The sequence below is a fragment of the Equus caballus genome, chromosome 10 (genome assembly GCF_041296265.1).
Source record: "Equus caballus isolate H_3958 breed thoroughbred chromosome 10, TB-T2T, whole genome shotgun sequence".
Taxonomy (NCBI): domain Eukaryota; kingdom Metazoa; phylum Chordata; class Mammalia; order Perissodactyla; family Equidae; genus Equus; species Equus caballus.
The window spans coordinates 18,223,922-18,242,039 of record NC_091693.1 but is presented as its reverse complement, the minus strand read 5'-3'; the positions used below and the strand labels follow the sequence as shown (position 1 = coordinate 18,242,039).

Here is an 18,118-nt window from a genome sequence, read left to right as displayed (position 1 = left end):
ATGTGTAGCTACATGGATCTCTCAGACATCCTGTTGTGCTCTGCATGGAATCCTCTTCTGGCTAATGAATTCCACTGAATTGTAACTTAAAGGGGAGAGACTAAGGGAACAACTCACTCTACCTGATGCTGATATCACTCCACCATATATTGTCTATGATCAAACACCACATAGTAAGAGAATAATACTAAGTTGGGAATTATATACCTGAAGATCAGAATCATAATAAATTGTGAAGGTACAGGAAATGGAAAGAAAAGGAGCCTGAACTGCTTCTTAATTTTATATCTCATTTTTATTTAAAAAGTCTGACATAATTTTGGGTACTACTTATAATATTTCTGCAGCATACTGTTTGTATGAAACATTACAAATATTTTTTTAAAAGCTGGGATGCCACAAAGTGAATTAGGGGTTCCCTGGTAATTTTTAGCAATCAAGTCCTCAAAGATGCAAAGATTTGATCATTTGAGGCATCAGGATGAAATACGGGTTTTCTGCAATTACTCCCATTCATGCATATGTACAAGGATAGGAAAACAGATATTAATATTCATGTAAGATCCAGAAGTTTTTGAAAATTATTCCCATGGGAACAGCTCTTGAGGAAGATCTGCCATCTTCTCCTGGAATATCTTATCAAAGGCTTCAGCTTGGGTCACTGTGAAGTAATTTTTCCAGTCCCCAGAAATGCCTGAAACATGAAATAGAGACTCAGATCGGATCTGGGGGTAGGTCTCAAGAGCCTGACACTTCTCCTCCTGGATGTACTCATTCTGTCCACTTGACATGGAAAATCTAGCTCATAGAGCACAATGGCCAATGGCTCATTTGTGGACCTTTATACTGCCTGTTGATCATACCCATTTACACTTCCACCTGCCTGGAAATGATTTACTATATTCTCCTCCCTCCCAACCCATCCTATATACAATTCATCAGCAAAACTGCAGCTATATCTTCTGATACATCCAGAATCTGACCACTTCTCACCACTTCTATTTCTACCCCCTTGGCCCAAGCCAACATCATGTCTCGCCCGGATTATTGTAGTATATTTCTAACTAGTTTCTCTGTATTTGATCTTTCTCCATTATAAGTTATTCTTAGCATGGCAGCCATCTTGGTTCCTTGAGAAGCTAAGCCAGATCCTGTCTCTTCCTCCTCATTTCTCCAAAGACTTCTGGTTTCTCTCAGGGCAAGTGCTCATAGGTTCAATATGGCTTTGGGTGACTTGGTCTTGTGATTTCTCTGACTCCGTCTCCTATGACCATCCACGTGCTCACTCTGCTGCATCACACTGAGTCTTCTGATTCTCCTTCAAACCCTCCCTCCTCAGGCTATGTGTATTCCTTGTTCCTTCTTCCTGGAATGCTCTTCTCTCAGAGACATCCATATCTTGTTCATTTGCTTGTTTTTTTGGTTTTTTTTTTTGATGTCTTTACTCCAATGCAACGTCTCAGTGAGGTTCTCTCCCACCACTCAATTTAAAACTGTAAACCCCCTCCTTGCTGTATTTTGCTTCATAACACTTATTACGTATGATATGCTATATGTATTTTCTTTGTGTGTGTGGCATCTACAATATATGCAACTTTTAGAAAGTCACAAATTTCTCTTTTAAAATCGCCAAGGAGTTAGTGTTTCAAAAAGTCATAGACACATAGTATGTACTCAAGTGCTTATTGAAAGGATGACTAAAAGAACGAGGAAGATACTATTATTATCTCCATTTTACAGATGAGGAAAAAAGACTTGGAGAGGTTACACAGAAAGTGATGGATGTGGATTTGAAGCCAAAGATTTTGACACCAGAAGCCACGCTCTTAATTATATGACTGTATTATTATCTTTATATCGTATAAATTAATACTTACATATCATATTAATATATTAACTAAATACATCAATTAAATGAATATATAGCAGAATGATATATAATTATATATAAATTAATATATATAAATGTAAATTATATACTCAACTTATATGCATAGAAGTACTATAACAGAATGTCTAATAAAAAACTGGTGCCCTAGAAACATCCGCTGTTACTCTCATGCTCATTGTTGTTATTAGAACAATTTCTAGTATTGATTTCCTAGGCTCCTGTATCATCCATAACACCCCTGACTTTCACGAAGCCAGAAAGTGATCTCAAGGCACCAAAGTCTCTGTAAATTCAATATGGCGGCCCCTGATTAAACATCAGTCCAGAAGAGAGGATGCAACATGTCTATGGAGGGGCCTCAAGTTCAAAATTGTATCTGTTTTCAAAATTCTACAAATCCTTCCGATGTAAATTTCTGTTTATGTCTCTCCTTAGTCTTTTTCTCTCAAAAATCTCCCCAAACTCTTGTGTATTAGTTTGCTAGGGCTGCTGTTAACAAGTACCACAGACTGAATGACTTCACAATGGAAATGTAGTTTCTCATAGTTCTAGAAGGCAGAAGTCAGAGGTCAAGGTGTTGACAGAGTTGGTTCCTTCTGAGTCCACAAGGAAAGATCTGTTCCAGGCTTCTCCCCTTGGCTTATAAATGACCATCTTCTCCCTGTGTCTTCGTATTTGTCTTCCCTATGTACGCATCTATGTCCAAATGTAGTCTTCTTATAAGGACACCAGTCAAATTGGACTTCATCCCACTCTAATATTCTCACTTTAACTTAATTACCTTTGTAAGACCCTATCTCCAAATATGGTCACACTCTGAGGTACTGGATGTTAAGGCTTGAACATACAGATTTTGTGGGAGGACAAAATTCAGTCCATAACATCTTGGGTATGAAGACACTTTTTAAAAAATTCTGTGAAGCACTATTATATAATAATGGCTGAATGATATCAAGTTTTAGATAAACTTCATTAGAGCTTCAGGTCATAGGATGTTTACCGTTCTAGTGTTAACAGCTATACCTCAATGATTTTGATGTTCTAATCTGTACTATGTTTCAAAATATCATAATAGGTGGGCAATGTGTCACCAGCTCATTGATTATTATACTTCAAACCAAGTTTCTTTAATAAATTAATATATTATGTTTTTAATCATTCTTCTTTCTGTTTATTCAGCAAAAGTCATAGAATATCTAACCCATGCCAGGCACTATCTTTTAGCATAAAAATAATCAAGGATAATAATAATCATAATTCATTAGAGAAAAATATTGCTTTTCTCTGAAAAATCAGATGGGTCACCGGTAATGGAAGCTTCAACAGCCAGGATTCTCCTGAGTGCAGCTGGTATGTGTAGACCCCGAGGGGCAATAAAAAGTATTTTTCTCATGTCCTGAGCAGAAAAGGGCCCCAAACATCATGAAAGAAGGTCTAAGAGAAAAGCCCTTGACCAAGAACAGGCAACATTTGATATAGCTTTTCAGTATCATTTATATAATTGATTATCTAATTATAATTGATATAATTAATTTTAAAATTTATCTGGGACCTCTATGTACCTCTCGATGAAAGAAAGGACACAGATCAGACATGGGATAGAGAAGCAGGATATTATTCCTTTTCATCACTTTCTTTCTTTCATCCACCTATCCGTTCCTGGTATACTCTGTCCTAGAATATTGAAGTCACAGAGCATGGTAGTTATGAGCTTAGTCTCTAGCATCAGAGACCCAGTTTTCCAAGTGTCTTACTAGCTGCATCAGGTATCACACTTTTCTGAGGAAAATAATGCCCCCATGAGATTGTTGTGGTGATTTAATTACAAACTGCATATGGAGTCAGATCATCAGCTCGTCAATAATAATCACAGGCATTAGCTATTATTATCATTATTATATCTATCCCTCTCAAATCTCTATAACATATAATAAATTCCCTGAGTTACTGGAAAATATTGAAATCCAATATGGTTGCCTTCTGGAGGAGTCATCCTAGACAAGAAGAAATAGTGGGTGTACTCAATGAATTATGCACCAAATTTGATTGTGTCTACTCTATTTTGTCTCTGGCAAAAATCTGGGTTGTTAGCTCCCATTGCCTTTCTCTCTTATGCAATCATCTTTTGTCCTTTTAGCCATTTCTCACAAGCACTGTACATAACTATAACATTTTAAGCTCTGCCAAAAGCTGATGTATAAAAGGAAACCTAAGAATGGACAATCTATCTAAGCTAGGTGTTCTCTTTACTTATAGCTTAGTAAAGTGTCAAAGGCTGGGATTGCTAGAGATCTTTTTTTTCTAGAGAACAGTTATTTATTTTCTCCGTCTGGAGGCTAGAAGTCCAGGATCCAGGTGTCAGCAATGCTGGTTTCTCCTGGAGGCTTCCCTACTTGGTGTGAACATGGCCATTGTCAATGATCTTCTCTTCATGTGTGCACTTGCCTATGTCCAAATTTCCTCTTCTTATAAGGACACCATTCATATGGATTAGGTCCCACCTTAAAAGTCTCATTTTGACTTAATTACCTCTTTAAACACCTTATCTCCAAATACGCTTATATTTGAAGGTAGTAGGTTAGGAATGCAATATATGAATTTTGGGGAGACATAATTGAGCCTATAATGTTCATCCTTTTGGCCTCCTCTCCCCCAATTCATGTCCTTCTCACATGCAAAATACATTCACCCCTTCCCAACTGCCAAGAAGTGTAAACCCATTCCAACATCAACTCTAAGTCCAAAAATCAGCTAAATATCATGTAAATTGGGCATGGGTGACACTCGAGGTGAGATTCATCCTGAGGCAAGACTCCTCTCCAGCTGCGACCTGTGGAACCAGACAAGTTAGCTGCTTCCAAAATACAATGGTAGGAAAGGCATAGGATAGACATGCCCGTTTCAATAGGGAGAAAGAAGAAAGGGATCGTGAGTATCAAGCAAATCCAAAACCTAATAAGGCAAATTCCATGAGATTTTAAGGAGTTCTGAGCTCCTGGTCTACCTAGTTGGTGGCCCCTGCCTTCTCTGTCCTGGATGGCAGGTACCAGCTCCTGCGGTCTTTTGAATCATTTAATTTCTTCCTTCCATGGCTCGCCATCCTGGATCTATTTAAACTAAATGAAGCTCCTTCTCCATGCAGTAGACACTCTTCATTCATCTTGAGTCCAAGGATATAGACATGATTAATGTTTCATCACAGGGGGACTTAGAATGTCTGATAGCAAGACAACCTCTCAGCTAAGTGAAAAGTCTCTCCTCTCTCCTTTTCTCAGTTGAGTCATTCTTTACACATTTGTTTGTTCAGAATAGTTCTCTGTGCTAAATCACCAGTAGGGTAGCACTGACATGACCATCTCCTGTCTTGTCCTCATTTCCCAGGTCAAGCTGAACTGGAAAGTTGGCAGGAGTAGTGAATTAACCTGGTCAGTGTTTTTAGAATGAATATGCCTCGTGTCAAATTCTGCGAAGAGAGAATCTTAATGACCTCGCATAAGTTAGATGACCATCGGAGGCCTAATCAACTTCCTCTAAAGGCCTGCAGCCCACATCAGTGCTATGAAAAGAGACTTCTTGATAAGGACGCCCAAGAAGTTCTCTGGGTGATGAGCAATGAGAGTTGAAAAACTCAAACACTCCCTAGTCCCAATTATTGGCGCCCTACTGTTATCATCATGATGCCCTCTAAATATTCTGATACATTTTGAAGGCAGAGCTTGTCTTTTACCTTTTCTCAGAAGTATTCCATTCTTACTGAGACATTGATCTTGCAGGAGGGAATAATTGGACATCTTGTTTTCTTTCATGACCTGGAAGGAGCTATTCTTGAGGACAGAGTTCAGTTCTTCTGGTTCTAATTTCTTGCCTAGGAACTGGCAGATCTCTATGATGCTTCTTGTGTCCTAGAAGAAGAAAAAACAAGAAAGAGGACATGAAAGGGAAAGAACATAGGAAAGGAGGTGAAAAGGAAGAAACAATGTGAGGAGAAGGAGGAGAGGAGGGAGGAAGAGAGAAACAAAGTGAGAAGCAAGAAGTGATTGGCTGGATGTGACTAGAGGGAAGAAAGGAAAAGGTAAAGAGGAAGGAGCACAAAGGATGTCAAAGATGCAGGATCCACATGGATTTCCCAGTATAGTTGATCTCAAGATGCCTTAATGCTAAATCAGAGCCTGGGTTCTAAAGAGATTTTTAGGAAGACTTCTAGACAATTATGATCAGGACTAACTGAGTAGAGATTCAGGGAGAACTTGACAAGATTGAGGGGATTTTGATTTCGCATCCTGGCTGTGCCGTTAAATAATACCATTTTACATATCTAACATTTGAATAACACACAGAGTTTCATAATATCGTCTTATATATCATCTCAGTAATTAGTACTTGGCATATGATCCTGGGAAGGCATTATAAGAAAATGGATTTCATAACCACAAAGACTTTACTTTGAATTATACACCTTCCTCTTGGAGCTATACTGCTTTAAAATGTCTCTTTATCCCATGAGCCCTCATTAGGACCTAGCCAGAAAACACACAACTATAGAAATTACTACAATAAATGTTCATACTGCAGCTTGAAAGCATAATTCCTGGAAAGTGTAGCAGCATGTACCTGAGGTAGGTAAACTCGTTACAGAAGGCTTCTTGGTAAAAATGAAACTCATGTGGAAGTCACAGAAGATTGGACAGAAGTAGCCAGAGGAAGATGATGGGGAGTAATGTTTCTCAGAAGCAAAAGCCTCCATTTACATTATTTTCTCTTTTCTCCAGGATACCACTAATGGGCCAAGTTCTTCTTCCAATGGTTTAATTATCCTTACTGGTTTTGAGTATCCTCTGACAACTTTTCCTGCCCATACTGTTCAGTCTAGTACCTGGCTTGTCAGAATAATTACACAGACTGGTGTCATGACTTCATTTTTCTTCTATCAGTCAGTCTGGGATGTCAGACAGTTGGACTCTCTTCTGGGTCCAGACTTGTTTCTACCCAGTTCCCTCTTCTCCCTCAGTCCCCTCCCACCACTAGGTTTTCACCAGCATCATGTGTCCTACCCTTAGAAATTTTAGAACCATGGCCAGTGTGAGCATAAGCGATTGTAGTCTGTCTCAGTGCATGAAAAAGACCTTTAGATGTTGCAGGATGAAACAAAGATGAACACACGAAGAAAGAGAGCATGGAGCTTGGGCAGTGTCAACCAGAATTAGAGCAATGAAGACAGGGAGCTGTTCTCACTCCTAATGACTCTTCACAAGGATAAACTTTGACTGAGAAGGTGGAATAGAAACACAGAGGAATGGAGGGAAGTTAGAGGAGTGGAGATGGTGGTGAGAGGTGTGTGGTAACCATAAGGGCCACAGTTACCCGTTTCAGCTCTTCATAACTCAGTATCAGGAAGTTCTCCTTCCCTCTCATGGACATCCAGCCATGAGTGTGGTCAAACCAGGATCCATATGGCACTGCATATTGGGGAGGCAGACAGAGGGGACAGATTACAAAGTCTGTGAGCACCAGGATCCATCTATTATCTTCACTCTTGTGGGCACCATTCATAGCCCAATGTCTGGCATGTTTGTGAATGTCCTAACTATTTGCTGAATGAATGAGAGTAAAGATGGAAAACTATTATCCAACATCATGCATTTACTCTGTAGTAAGCCTTTCTCATTTGGAGGAGGCTCTGTGCCAGTTTTCAAGGGTCTCTAAGGAGATCTTGTCTAGAGAGCCATGTGGCCTGAGGAATGGTATTCTTCCTGCCCCTAACCTGTTCAGTGTTTAGAATTTTTGGTTGATAGGTCATTCTGCCCTTGAACACATTTTTCTGTCTCCTGCCCTTCATTGTTACTATTGTAATTATTGTTCCTTTGGAAATTATCTGTCTTTCCTCTGGTTTAAGAGTTTTTTCCTTTTTGCACTACAGCTTTCCTAGCGACTAAATGAAGATTTATCTGTAATAATTCTTTGTGAGGCTAGGTGTGGTTCTTTAAACTGAGATTTCATCAATGAAGGAAATTCTCAGGCTTGTTCCCTTGAAAATTGCCTTTCTCTATATTTTAGATTGTCTTCTTGGGAGGTAAATCTTCTCACGCCATCCTCCATACCTTAGCTATTTTATACTTTTGAATGGCTGTCTACCATACCCAAGGGCTTCTTAACTCCAAAGTGTAGTGGGAAATTAATTATAAACTGAGAATTCTACTTGGTTAAATGATCATTCAAGAATGAGCAAAAAAAAATTGAGCCAGCCCTGATGGCCAAGTGGTTAAAGTTCAGAGCACTCTGCTTCAGCAGCCTGGGTTCAGTTCCCTGGTGTGGAACCACACCACTCATCTTTCTGGAGCCATGCTGTGGCAGCGTCCTACAAAGGAAAACTAGAAGGACTTACCACTAGAATATACAACTATGTTCTAGGGCTTTGGCGAGGGGAAAAAAAGAGAGAGGAAGATTGGCAACAGATGTTCGCTCAGGGTGAATCTTTCCCAGTGAAAAAGAGCAAAAGAGTGTCTGGCTTCAAACCCTGGCTCTGCCATTTACCAGGTGGGGGGACCATGGGCAAGTTAATTTTTTTTTAAAAAAAGAATGAGCATAAAATAAAGACATTTTCAGGCAACATACTGAGGGAATTTACTACTTTTGTTATGGGAGAACTAGTTTAAGTTATTCTTTATGAATAAATAACGTGAATCCGGGAGGAAGGAAAACCAATTGTCAAATAAGAAATCGAAAGGGAAATTTAAAAGATGTAAAACAAACAAAAATGGAAGCACGACATATCAAAAATTATGGGATGCAACAGAGCAATTCTAAGAGGGAAGATTATAGCTATAAATGCCTACATTAAGAAAAAGAAAGATCTCAAATCAACAACCTAACTTTATATCTCAAAAATCTAAAAATAGAAGAACAAATTAAGCCAAGAATTATCAGAAGAGGAAACAGCAAAGACAAGAGGAGGAAAAAAATAATATACAGACAAGAAACAATAGAACAGATTAATGAAAGTAAGAGCTGGTTTTAAAAAAATAAACAAAATTGACAAGCCTTTAGCTAGACTAATCAGAAAAGAACAGTGCAGACTCAAATAAATAAAAGAAATGAAAGAAGAGACATTATAACTGATGCCACAGAAATACTAAGGATCATAAGAGACTACTATGAACAATTACACACCAACAAATTGGATAACCCAGAAGTAATGGATAAATTTCTAGAACCATACAACCTGCAAAGACTGAATCATGAAGAAATAGAAAATCTGCATAGTTCAATAAGAGGTAATGAGAATGAATCTGTAATCAAAAATCTCTCGACAAAGAAAAATCCAGGACCAGATGGTTTCCTGGTAAATTCTAGCAAATCAGAAATGGAGAATTAATGCCACACCTTCTCAAACTTCAAAAAAATTGAAGAGAAGGGAACACTCCCAAACTCATTTATGAGGTCAGCATTACTCTGATACAAAAGCCAGATAAGGACACTATAAGAAGAGAAAACTACAGATCAACATTCCTGATGAATATAGATGAGAATAAAAATCCTCAACAAAATATTAGCAACCTAGGTTCAAGAGCACATTAAAAGGATGTTACTCTATGGGACGCAAGGATGCTTCAACATGTGCAAATCATTATAATGATACAGCACATTAGCAGAATGAAGGATAAAAATCATATGATCATTTCATTAGATGCAGAAAAAGCATTTGACAAAATCAACATTCTCGTGATAAAAACTCTCAAGAAACTAGGTAAAAAAGGAATGTTCTTCATCGTAATAAAGGTCACATATGACAAACCCACAGCTAACATCATACTCAATGGTGAAAAGACTTTCCTTAGGTAAGAAAAAAAAAGAGGCATCCAAATCAGAAAGGAAGAAGTAATATTATCTCTATTTGCAAATGACATGATCTGATATATAGAAAATCCTAAAGAGTCTACAAAAAAACTGGTAGAACTAATAAATGAATTTAATAAAGTTACAGAATGCAAAATCAACTTAAAGAAATTGTGTTTATATTCACTAACAATGAACTATCTGAAAGAAAAATTAAGAAAGCAATCCTGTTTACAATAGCATCAAAAAATAATAAAAATACTTAGGAATAAATTTAACCAAGGAGGTGAAAGCCAGTACACTGAAAATTCTAAGACACTGATGAAAGAGATTGAGAGGACACAAATAAATGGAAAGATATCTTGTGTTCTTGGATTCAAAATAGCAATATTGTGAAAATGTCCATACTACCCAAAAGCCAGTGCAATCCTTATCAAAATTCCAATGTCATCTTTCACAGAAGTAGAATAAAAATCCTGAAATTTGTGTGAAACCACAAAAGACCCCAAGTAGAAAAAGCAATCCTGAGAAAGAACAGCAGAAGGCATCGCAATTCCTGATTTCAAGTGTTACTGCAAAGCTATAGTAATCAACACAGCATTGTACTGGCATAAAAACAGGCACACAGGCCAGCAGAATAGAATAGAGAGTCCAGACATAAACCCACACATATGTGGTCAACTAATTTTTGACAAGGGCACCAAGAACACATAATGGGGAAAGGATAGTCTCTTCAATAAATGGTGTCGGGAAAACCGGATATCCACATGAAAAAGAATGAAACTGAACCCCTATTTTACACCACTCACAAAAATTAACTTGAAATGGATCAGAGACTGAAATGTAAGATCTGAAACCATAAAACTCCTACAAGAAAACATGGGGAAAGATCCTTGACATTGGATTGGCAATGATTCGTTGGATAAGATCTCAAAAGCACAGGCAACAAAAGCTAAAATAAACAAGTGGGAATTTATAAAATAAAAAGCTTCTGCACAGTGGTGGAAAAAACCAGTAATTTGAAAAGGCAATGTACACAATGGGAAAGAATATTTGCAAACCGTATATCTGATAAGGGATAAATATCCAAAATATAAAGAACACATACAATTCAATAGCAAAAAGGCAAATAATCCAGTTTAAAAATGGGCAATGCACCTGAATAGATGTTTTTCCAAAGAAGATATTAAAATGGCCAGTAGGTATATGAAAAGGTGCTAAACATCACTAATCATCAGGGAAATGCAAATCAAAGCCACAATAAAATATCACATCACACCTGTTAAGATGGCTAATATCAAAAAGAGCAGCCATAACATGTGTTAGTGAGGACGTTGGAAATAATAACTTAGAACTTCCCACCTGGGGAAGGAACTGGGTATATACAGAGTCAGAGAGAAGAAAATAACTTATTAAGGAACTCTCATTAGGCTATCAGTGGATTTCTCAGCAGAAATTCGACAGTCTAGGAGAAAGTAGAATGATACGTTCAAAATATTAAAAGACAGAAACTATCAGTCAAGAATATCTAGCAAAGCTATCCTTCAGATATCATGGAGAAACAAGAGCTTTCTCAAACAAAAGCCGAGGGAGATCATCATCACTAGACCTGCCTTGCAAGAAATGTTGAAAGGAGCTCTCCTGCCTGAAACAAAAAGGCAAAGGTTTACAAAGCTTTGAACAAGGGGATAAAAAGACAGAATCAGAAAATTGCAACTCTATATCAGAAAAGGTTAGTAAACAATTATAACACAAAAGCTAAAGGGAAAGAAAGCATCAAAAATAACTATAACGACTTCAATTTGGCACCAAACTCACAATACAATAAAGGGTGATTTATGACAACAAAATTTGGAAGAGGAAGAGGAAAGAGATAGAACCTGCATCAGCTAATGGAGATAAGACGCAATCAGCAGAAAATGGACTATCTTATCTACGAGATCATTTATGCAAACCTCAGGTAGCCACAAAACAAAACATCAGAGTGGAGTCACAAATCAAGAAATAAAGAGAAAACTGGGAAAAACATCACAGAAAACCACCAAACTGAAATGACAGACATAAATACAAGGGAAAAGAAATAATGGAAATATAGAACAGTCAGAAAACAAAAGATGAAATGTATTATTAAGCCCTCATATATCAATAATTACTCTAAATATAAATGGATTGAATTCACCAATTGAAAGACACAGACTGGCTGGATGGATCAAAAACAAGACCCAACAATGTGCTGCCTCCAGGAGACCCATCTCAGCTCTAAAGACAAACGTAGGCTCAGAGTGAAAGGAGGAAAGACGACGCTCCAAGCAATTGGCAACCAAAAGAAAGCAGGTGTAGCCATACCTACATCAGACAAAACAGACTTCAAGCCAAAAAAGATAAGAGACAAAGATGGACATTACACAATAATAAAAGGAACATTCCACCAAGAAGACTTAACACTTATTAATATATATGCACCAAATATAGGAACACCAAAGTATATAAAGCAAATATTAACAGATCTAAAGGGAGAACTTGACAGCAATGCAATAATAGTAAGGGACTTTAACACCTCATTTATGTCAATCTAGACAGAAGGTCAACAAGGAAACAGTTGCCTTAAATGAAACACTAGACCAGATTGACATAATAGATATATAGAGAAAATTCCATCCAAAATCAGCAGAATACACATTCTTCTTAAGTGCACATGGAATATCCTCAAAGATAGACCATATGTTGGGAACTAAACAAGCCTCAATAAATTTGAGAAGATTGAAATCATATCAAGCATCTTTTCCAACCACAATGGTATCAACTGGAAATCAACTACAAGAAAATCTCTGGAAAAGTCACAAAAATGTCAAGACTAAACAATATACCACTGAACAACTATTGGATCAATGAGGAAATCCAAAAAGAAATCAAAAAATACCTGGAGACAAATGAAAATGAAAACACAACATACCAAAATCTATGGGATGCAGCAAAAGCAGTACTAAGGGAGAAGCTTATAGCAATATCGGCCTACCTCAAGAAACAAGAAAAATCTCAAATAAACAATCTACAACTACACATAAAAGAACTAGAAAAAGAAGAACAAACAAAGCCTAAAGTCAGTAGAAGGAAGGAAATAATAAAAATTACAGCAGAAATAAATGAAACAGACTTAAAAAAATAGAAAGGATCAATGAGACTAACAGCTGGTTCTTCAAAAAGATAAACAAAATTGACAAAGTCTTAGCCATATTCACTAAGAAAAAGAGAGAAGATTCAAATAAATAAAACTAGAAATGAAAGAGGAGAAATTACAATCAATACCACAGAAATACAGAGGATTAAAAGAAAATACTATGCACAACTAGAAGGACCTGCAACTAAGATATACAACTATGTACCAGGGGGATTTGGGGAGATAAAGCAGAAAAAAAAAAAAGAGAGAGAGAATACTGTGAAAAGCTATATGCCAACAAATTGGATAACCTAGAAGAAATAGATAAATTCTTAGATTCATACAACCTCCAAAAAATGAATCAAGAAGAAACAGAGAATCTGAATAGACCAATCACAAGTAAAGAGATTGAAACAGTAATCAAAAACCTCCCAAAAAACGAAAGTTTAGGACCAGATGGCTTCTTTTGTGGCAAATAAATATTCATTATTTAACAAAGGTATATTAGCTGCTACTATGTGGCAAGACCATTCTAGGACGTGGGACCAACAATGAACAATTCAAAGAGCTTATATTTAAGTGGGGAGATGCATGCAATAAAAAAATAAATAGAAAACATACTCGTTGGTGATGAGTACTCAGGGAAGGAAAAGATAAGACTATAGAGATAGAGAAGGACGCTATTCTATATAGTAGTGAAAGGGAAGACTTCCCTGAATACAGAGACATTTTAGCAGAGACCAGAATGAAGATATTGGTCAAGGTCATCGGACTTGGATAATAAATAGATAAAAGAAAGTGGTGAGGGGCATGAGGAAGTGGGAGGGGAAACAGATGACACTTTTTGAGACATCAGAGTCATGCTAACCTTGCGTGAGGTGTGGTTCTAGTAACTGAATGAGATCAACTTGCAGTGGGAGCAGTTTGGGACATGCGGGAAATGTGTTCAATCTTGAACATACTGAATTAGTGATGCCTGTGGCGTTCTCCAGTGAAGATGCCCATGGCCTGATAGAGAAACACATCTGAATCTGGGGAGACATATCATAGCTGAGATATGGGACTCATCATATAGTTTTGAGAAAAATGACAACGTTTCAAGCATCAGGGAAAGTCTAGAAATTCTGCATAATTAAAAGTATAGAGATCCTAGGGTAATGCATACATTTTTGAGACAGGTATGGCAAGAATATTAAGAGAGTTTTAGAAAGATGCATCTAAAAAATGGTGAGAAGTCGGGATTGTGTTGTCCAGGAAGCCAATGAAAGGCTGACTTGCAGAAAGCCATGAATTATCAAAGTAGAGAAGAATACAAGTGTTCTGTGTTAGAATTAGAAAGGCCCTGGAGACTCAGAACATGGCTAGCATGGTTGATGACGGGGCAAGCTGAAAGGCTGGCTAGGGTTCTGCTGCTGTGCAGGAGAGGATGTGGACTTTGAAAATTTGGGATCCGGTGGTGATGGAGCCTTATAATCCCAGGATGGTGAGATGTAGAGATCTCAGGTTGGGTGTAAGATGGGGTCTGATAAAGGCCTCTGGCAATCCCCCAGCTTCCATATTTTCCATTCACTCACGATTTCCTTTGATGAACCATTCAAAATATTCTTCCAATGACTCAAATTTCTCAGCAAAAGATGAAACCCCATAGAAAAAATAACCAGACATGAGAACATCTCTGGGATTTCTGATGAGATAAATCACCTGAAAGAGAAAAATGGAATAACAAAAAATTAATACAGCCATTTCCCATCCTTCTTGATCTTCATAAAAATGGAGAAAAACCAATTCTTAAAAAATGCCTAAGTATCAATGCATTTGTTAACAAGTTGGTTATTGCATTCATTAACCAAATATATATTTTTAATTTCCTATGAACCAGACACTGGAGTCATACTAAGAACATAACAGTGGAAAAGGAAAGCATTGCCACTTCCCTCTTGGATATCATAGTCTACTCAGAATGGGAAGCAACCTGAAGGTTTTAAAAGGTGAATGCTATTATATTCCTGTAGCATGGTTTAAAGCTTACTACTAGGAGACGGATTAATCAACTGTGCTATATTCATAGATACGCAGTGGATGTTTGTAACACTGAAGTCTATTTCTATGAAGTTCAAGAAAAAGCAAAACTAATCTATAGAGTTAGAAGTCAGGGGAGTGGTCACCTCTGGGGATGAGCATTGACTGGGGAGGCATATGAAGGAGCTTCCTGGGGGAATGGAAATGCTCTAAATCTGGATCTGGAAGGTACCTAATTAGCAGACGTTTGGTCCATAAGACATGGATTCATGCCAAAAGGTCCTTGATATTTGGTTGCATCCAAAGTGTCTGTGGAGACATCGGATCATACGCCTGATATTTTGTCCTGTCAAAAGTCACTTGGCACGGACCAAAAGTGCTCATGAATGTTTTGGACAGGACCAAATGTCAAGGACCTTTTGGCATAAACCAAATGTCCTGTGGACCAAATGGCTCCCATATGATTTAGACAAGACCAAATGTCCTGCAAGGAGTTACCCAAGTTGTGTACATATAAAAAGATCAATAAGCTAAACTCAAGACTAGTGTGCACATACAGGTACACACGTGCAAAGAAGACTTTGCCTTTGAAATCTGATCTATACTAACTCCCACGATCTAATTTAAGCATATAACATTTTTAAAAATCATAACCAAGGAGCACCTTCCAGGACAGTATGTTTCTAAAAACAGTCTGAGATATGCTAGCTCCTGGGTGTCCGTGGTCCCTCCTGGGCACCATCTGTCAGCACCATGAGAGGTTCCTGTGGCTGCTGAGCTCCATAGTCAGTTATATGTAGGAAGACAGAGTGGTCAGAAAAACCAGACACGATGCCAGCACAATCTCCCTGGATTTAGGCATTGATTTATGAATGGGCTGCTTCCCACCTGAGCAACTCGATGTCTGGTGCTTCTACCCAAGTGGTGGAAGCCATTTACTTAATGAAGATTGGCTGATCATTTTTAGATCCATAGAGTGGGGTTATCTTGGATACAACACAGTTATAAATTCTGGTCGGGTGTAAAACGTGGTTTTCTAAGATTCTGGCATTATCATTTCACTTTGCCTCTGGTTTAAATCTGGGTGGTATAACCTGTGTGGGGGTCTATACCCTTGTACTCAAGTATGGACCCTGGAACACCCAATGCAGGATCTCAGGCCCACCCCAGATCTACTGGATGAGGCTGCCTTTCAACCGGATCTCCAGGGGATTCCCAGGCACATTAGAGTTTGGAAAGCATTCATCAAACTTATCTTGACCATTGAGCACTGACCTTGGCCTTGGAATTGAAGAGAGACTTGGGGATGAGCTGGATGGGGAGGTGGGTGCTGATGAGGCGGGGGCCTTCCTTATCCTTTAGTGCATTATACCCACACTCAGCTTCTACCCAGGGCGAGCGTTCCCAAATGGGCACAGATTGGATCCGCTTGGGATCGCCCTTGGAGTAAACCAGGCAGACAATTTCAATCAACCAGTTTGTTCCTGGATAAAGAAGGAAAAATGATGGTCACTCATTTTAATCTGACTTTTTTTTTAAAAAATTGTGATAAAACATACACAACATAAAGTGCACCATCTTAACCATTTTCAAGTGCACAGTTCAGCAGTGTGAAGTAAATTCGCATTGTTGTGCAACAATCTTGAAGAACTGAAACTCTGTCCCCACTCAGCAACAAGTCTCCATTTTCCCCTCCTTCCAGTCCCTGGCTGCCATCATTCCACTCTGTGTTTCAATGAGCTCGATTACTCTAGACACCTCATCTAAGTGAGATCACATGACATGTGTCCTTCTGTGATGGGCTTACTTCACTCAGCATAATGTCCTCACAGTTCACCCCATGCTGTGTCATGTGCCAGATCTTCGTTGGTTTTTAATGCTGAAAAATACCCCATTATGTGTTTATACTACATTTTGTCTATCCTATTATCTGTCAATGGACTTTGAGTTGTTTCCACCTTTTAGCTTTTTGCTTAAATCCTTTTAAGTTGCTCCCCTTGCCCTTGGCTTTTCACCGGGAGGACACTTCTAATGTCTTCAGCCTCAGGCCTTTCCCAGTTTGCAGTCCCCCAACCATCTCCCCTCATAGAAATATGATCCACATCCTCTCAGACCCTTGAATCTGCCGGGTTCTTTTCAGTAGGTTCTCATTCATTCTTTCATCTCAATTTAGATGCTATTTCTGCTACGGTTTTTTTCTGTCTGTGATAGCTGTGTTTATTCATCCCTCCCCAGTTTTACTGAGGTATAACTGGCAAAGAAAAATTGATTTAAGCTGTACAATGTGATGATTTGAATAAGCGTACATTGTGAAATGATGAACACGATCAAGCTAATTAACATATCCATCATCCCACATAATTACCCTTTTTTGTTCCTGTTTCTTCTATGAGGACTCCACTGGTCATCCTACTCCTCTCCTCCATATGAACAGCTGACTCTACTCTAGGAGTCATTCCTGTCGGTTCCCCTGATACCTGAGGTTACCCCTCTGGACGCTCATCTTACTGTGTAACTGCCTGGCTGAAGCCTTTTCTCTGATTATTAATGGCATCAGGGCACAGCTCTACTCCCACACAGCATCGCACATTGTCTGGCGTATAGAAAGCACTCCATTCGTCTACTGAGTGAATGAGGGACACGGCCACAGCCTGTCTCAATATCTGATCCCACTTCCTTACCTGATTTGGGGTAAGTCAGTATTAAGACATCTTCATCCTTAAACACAAAACTCTCCCGCACTTCTCTCAGGACTTCAGGTGTGAAACCCTTGGTAGGGAAAGGCACCCCTTCAAACCACACATACCCGTCTGACATTGTGATGAGCTCTTTGTTCCTCGTGTTAGAGTTTCAGCTGCAGCTGCTGCTGGAGATTATGGCAGCTGCTGGGAGACCAGCTTTTATCCTAAAGATAAAGCAATCATTAATGTCTTCCAGTTTGTTGATGAAGTTCCTGCTGATAAAGAAAATTAGATCTTGATAGATGGTCCCAAGGCTGATGATATTGAGTAACTATGAAGTCATTCAGAGAACATTCTGGGGTAATCTGACTGAAAAGGAGCCAGGAATTCAATAACAAGCCCAAGCATGTAGAAATGTGAGCAAATTTAAAAAATAGTTTTCATAAGCTTCATGTTTTGAGAACAGTTTTAGATGTATATACAGATTGCAAAGACAGTAGAGAGAGTTTCCATAGTCCCTACTTCATTCAGATTTCC

The 18,118-nt window shown here is 38.4% G+C and overlaps 1 protein-coding gene across 1 annotated transcript; it reads right to left on the bottom strand.

The window, feature by feature from the left end:
• Positions 1-270: 270 nt before the first annotated feature.
• On the bottom strand, positions 271-17,868 carry LOC100050266 (sulfotransferase 2A1). Its single transcript, XM_001487871.4, has 6 exons — positions 17,582-17,868; positions 16,176-16,384; positions 14,456-14,582; positions 7,253-7,347; positions 5,619-5,793; positions 271-694 (listed from the first exon to the last, which is right to left on the bottom strand). The coding sequence occupies exons 1-6, from the start codon at positions 17,715-17,717 to the stop codon at positions 582-584; spliced, it is 855 nt and encodes a 284-aa protein (XP_001487921.1). The 5' UTR covers positions 17,718-17,868; the 3' UTR covers positions 271-581.
• Positions 17,869-18,118: the final 250 nt, after the last annotated feature.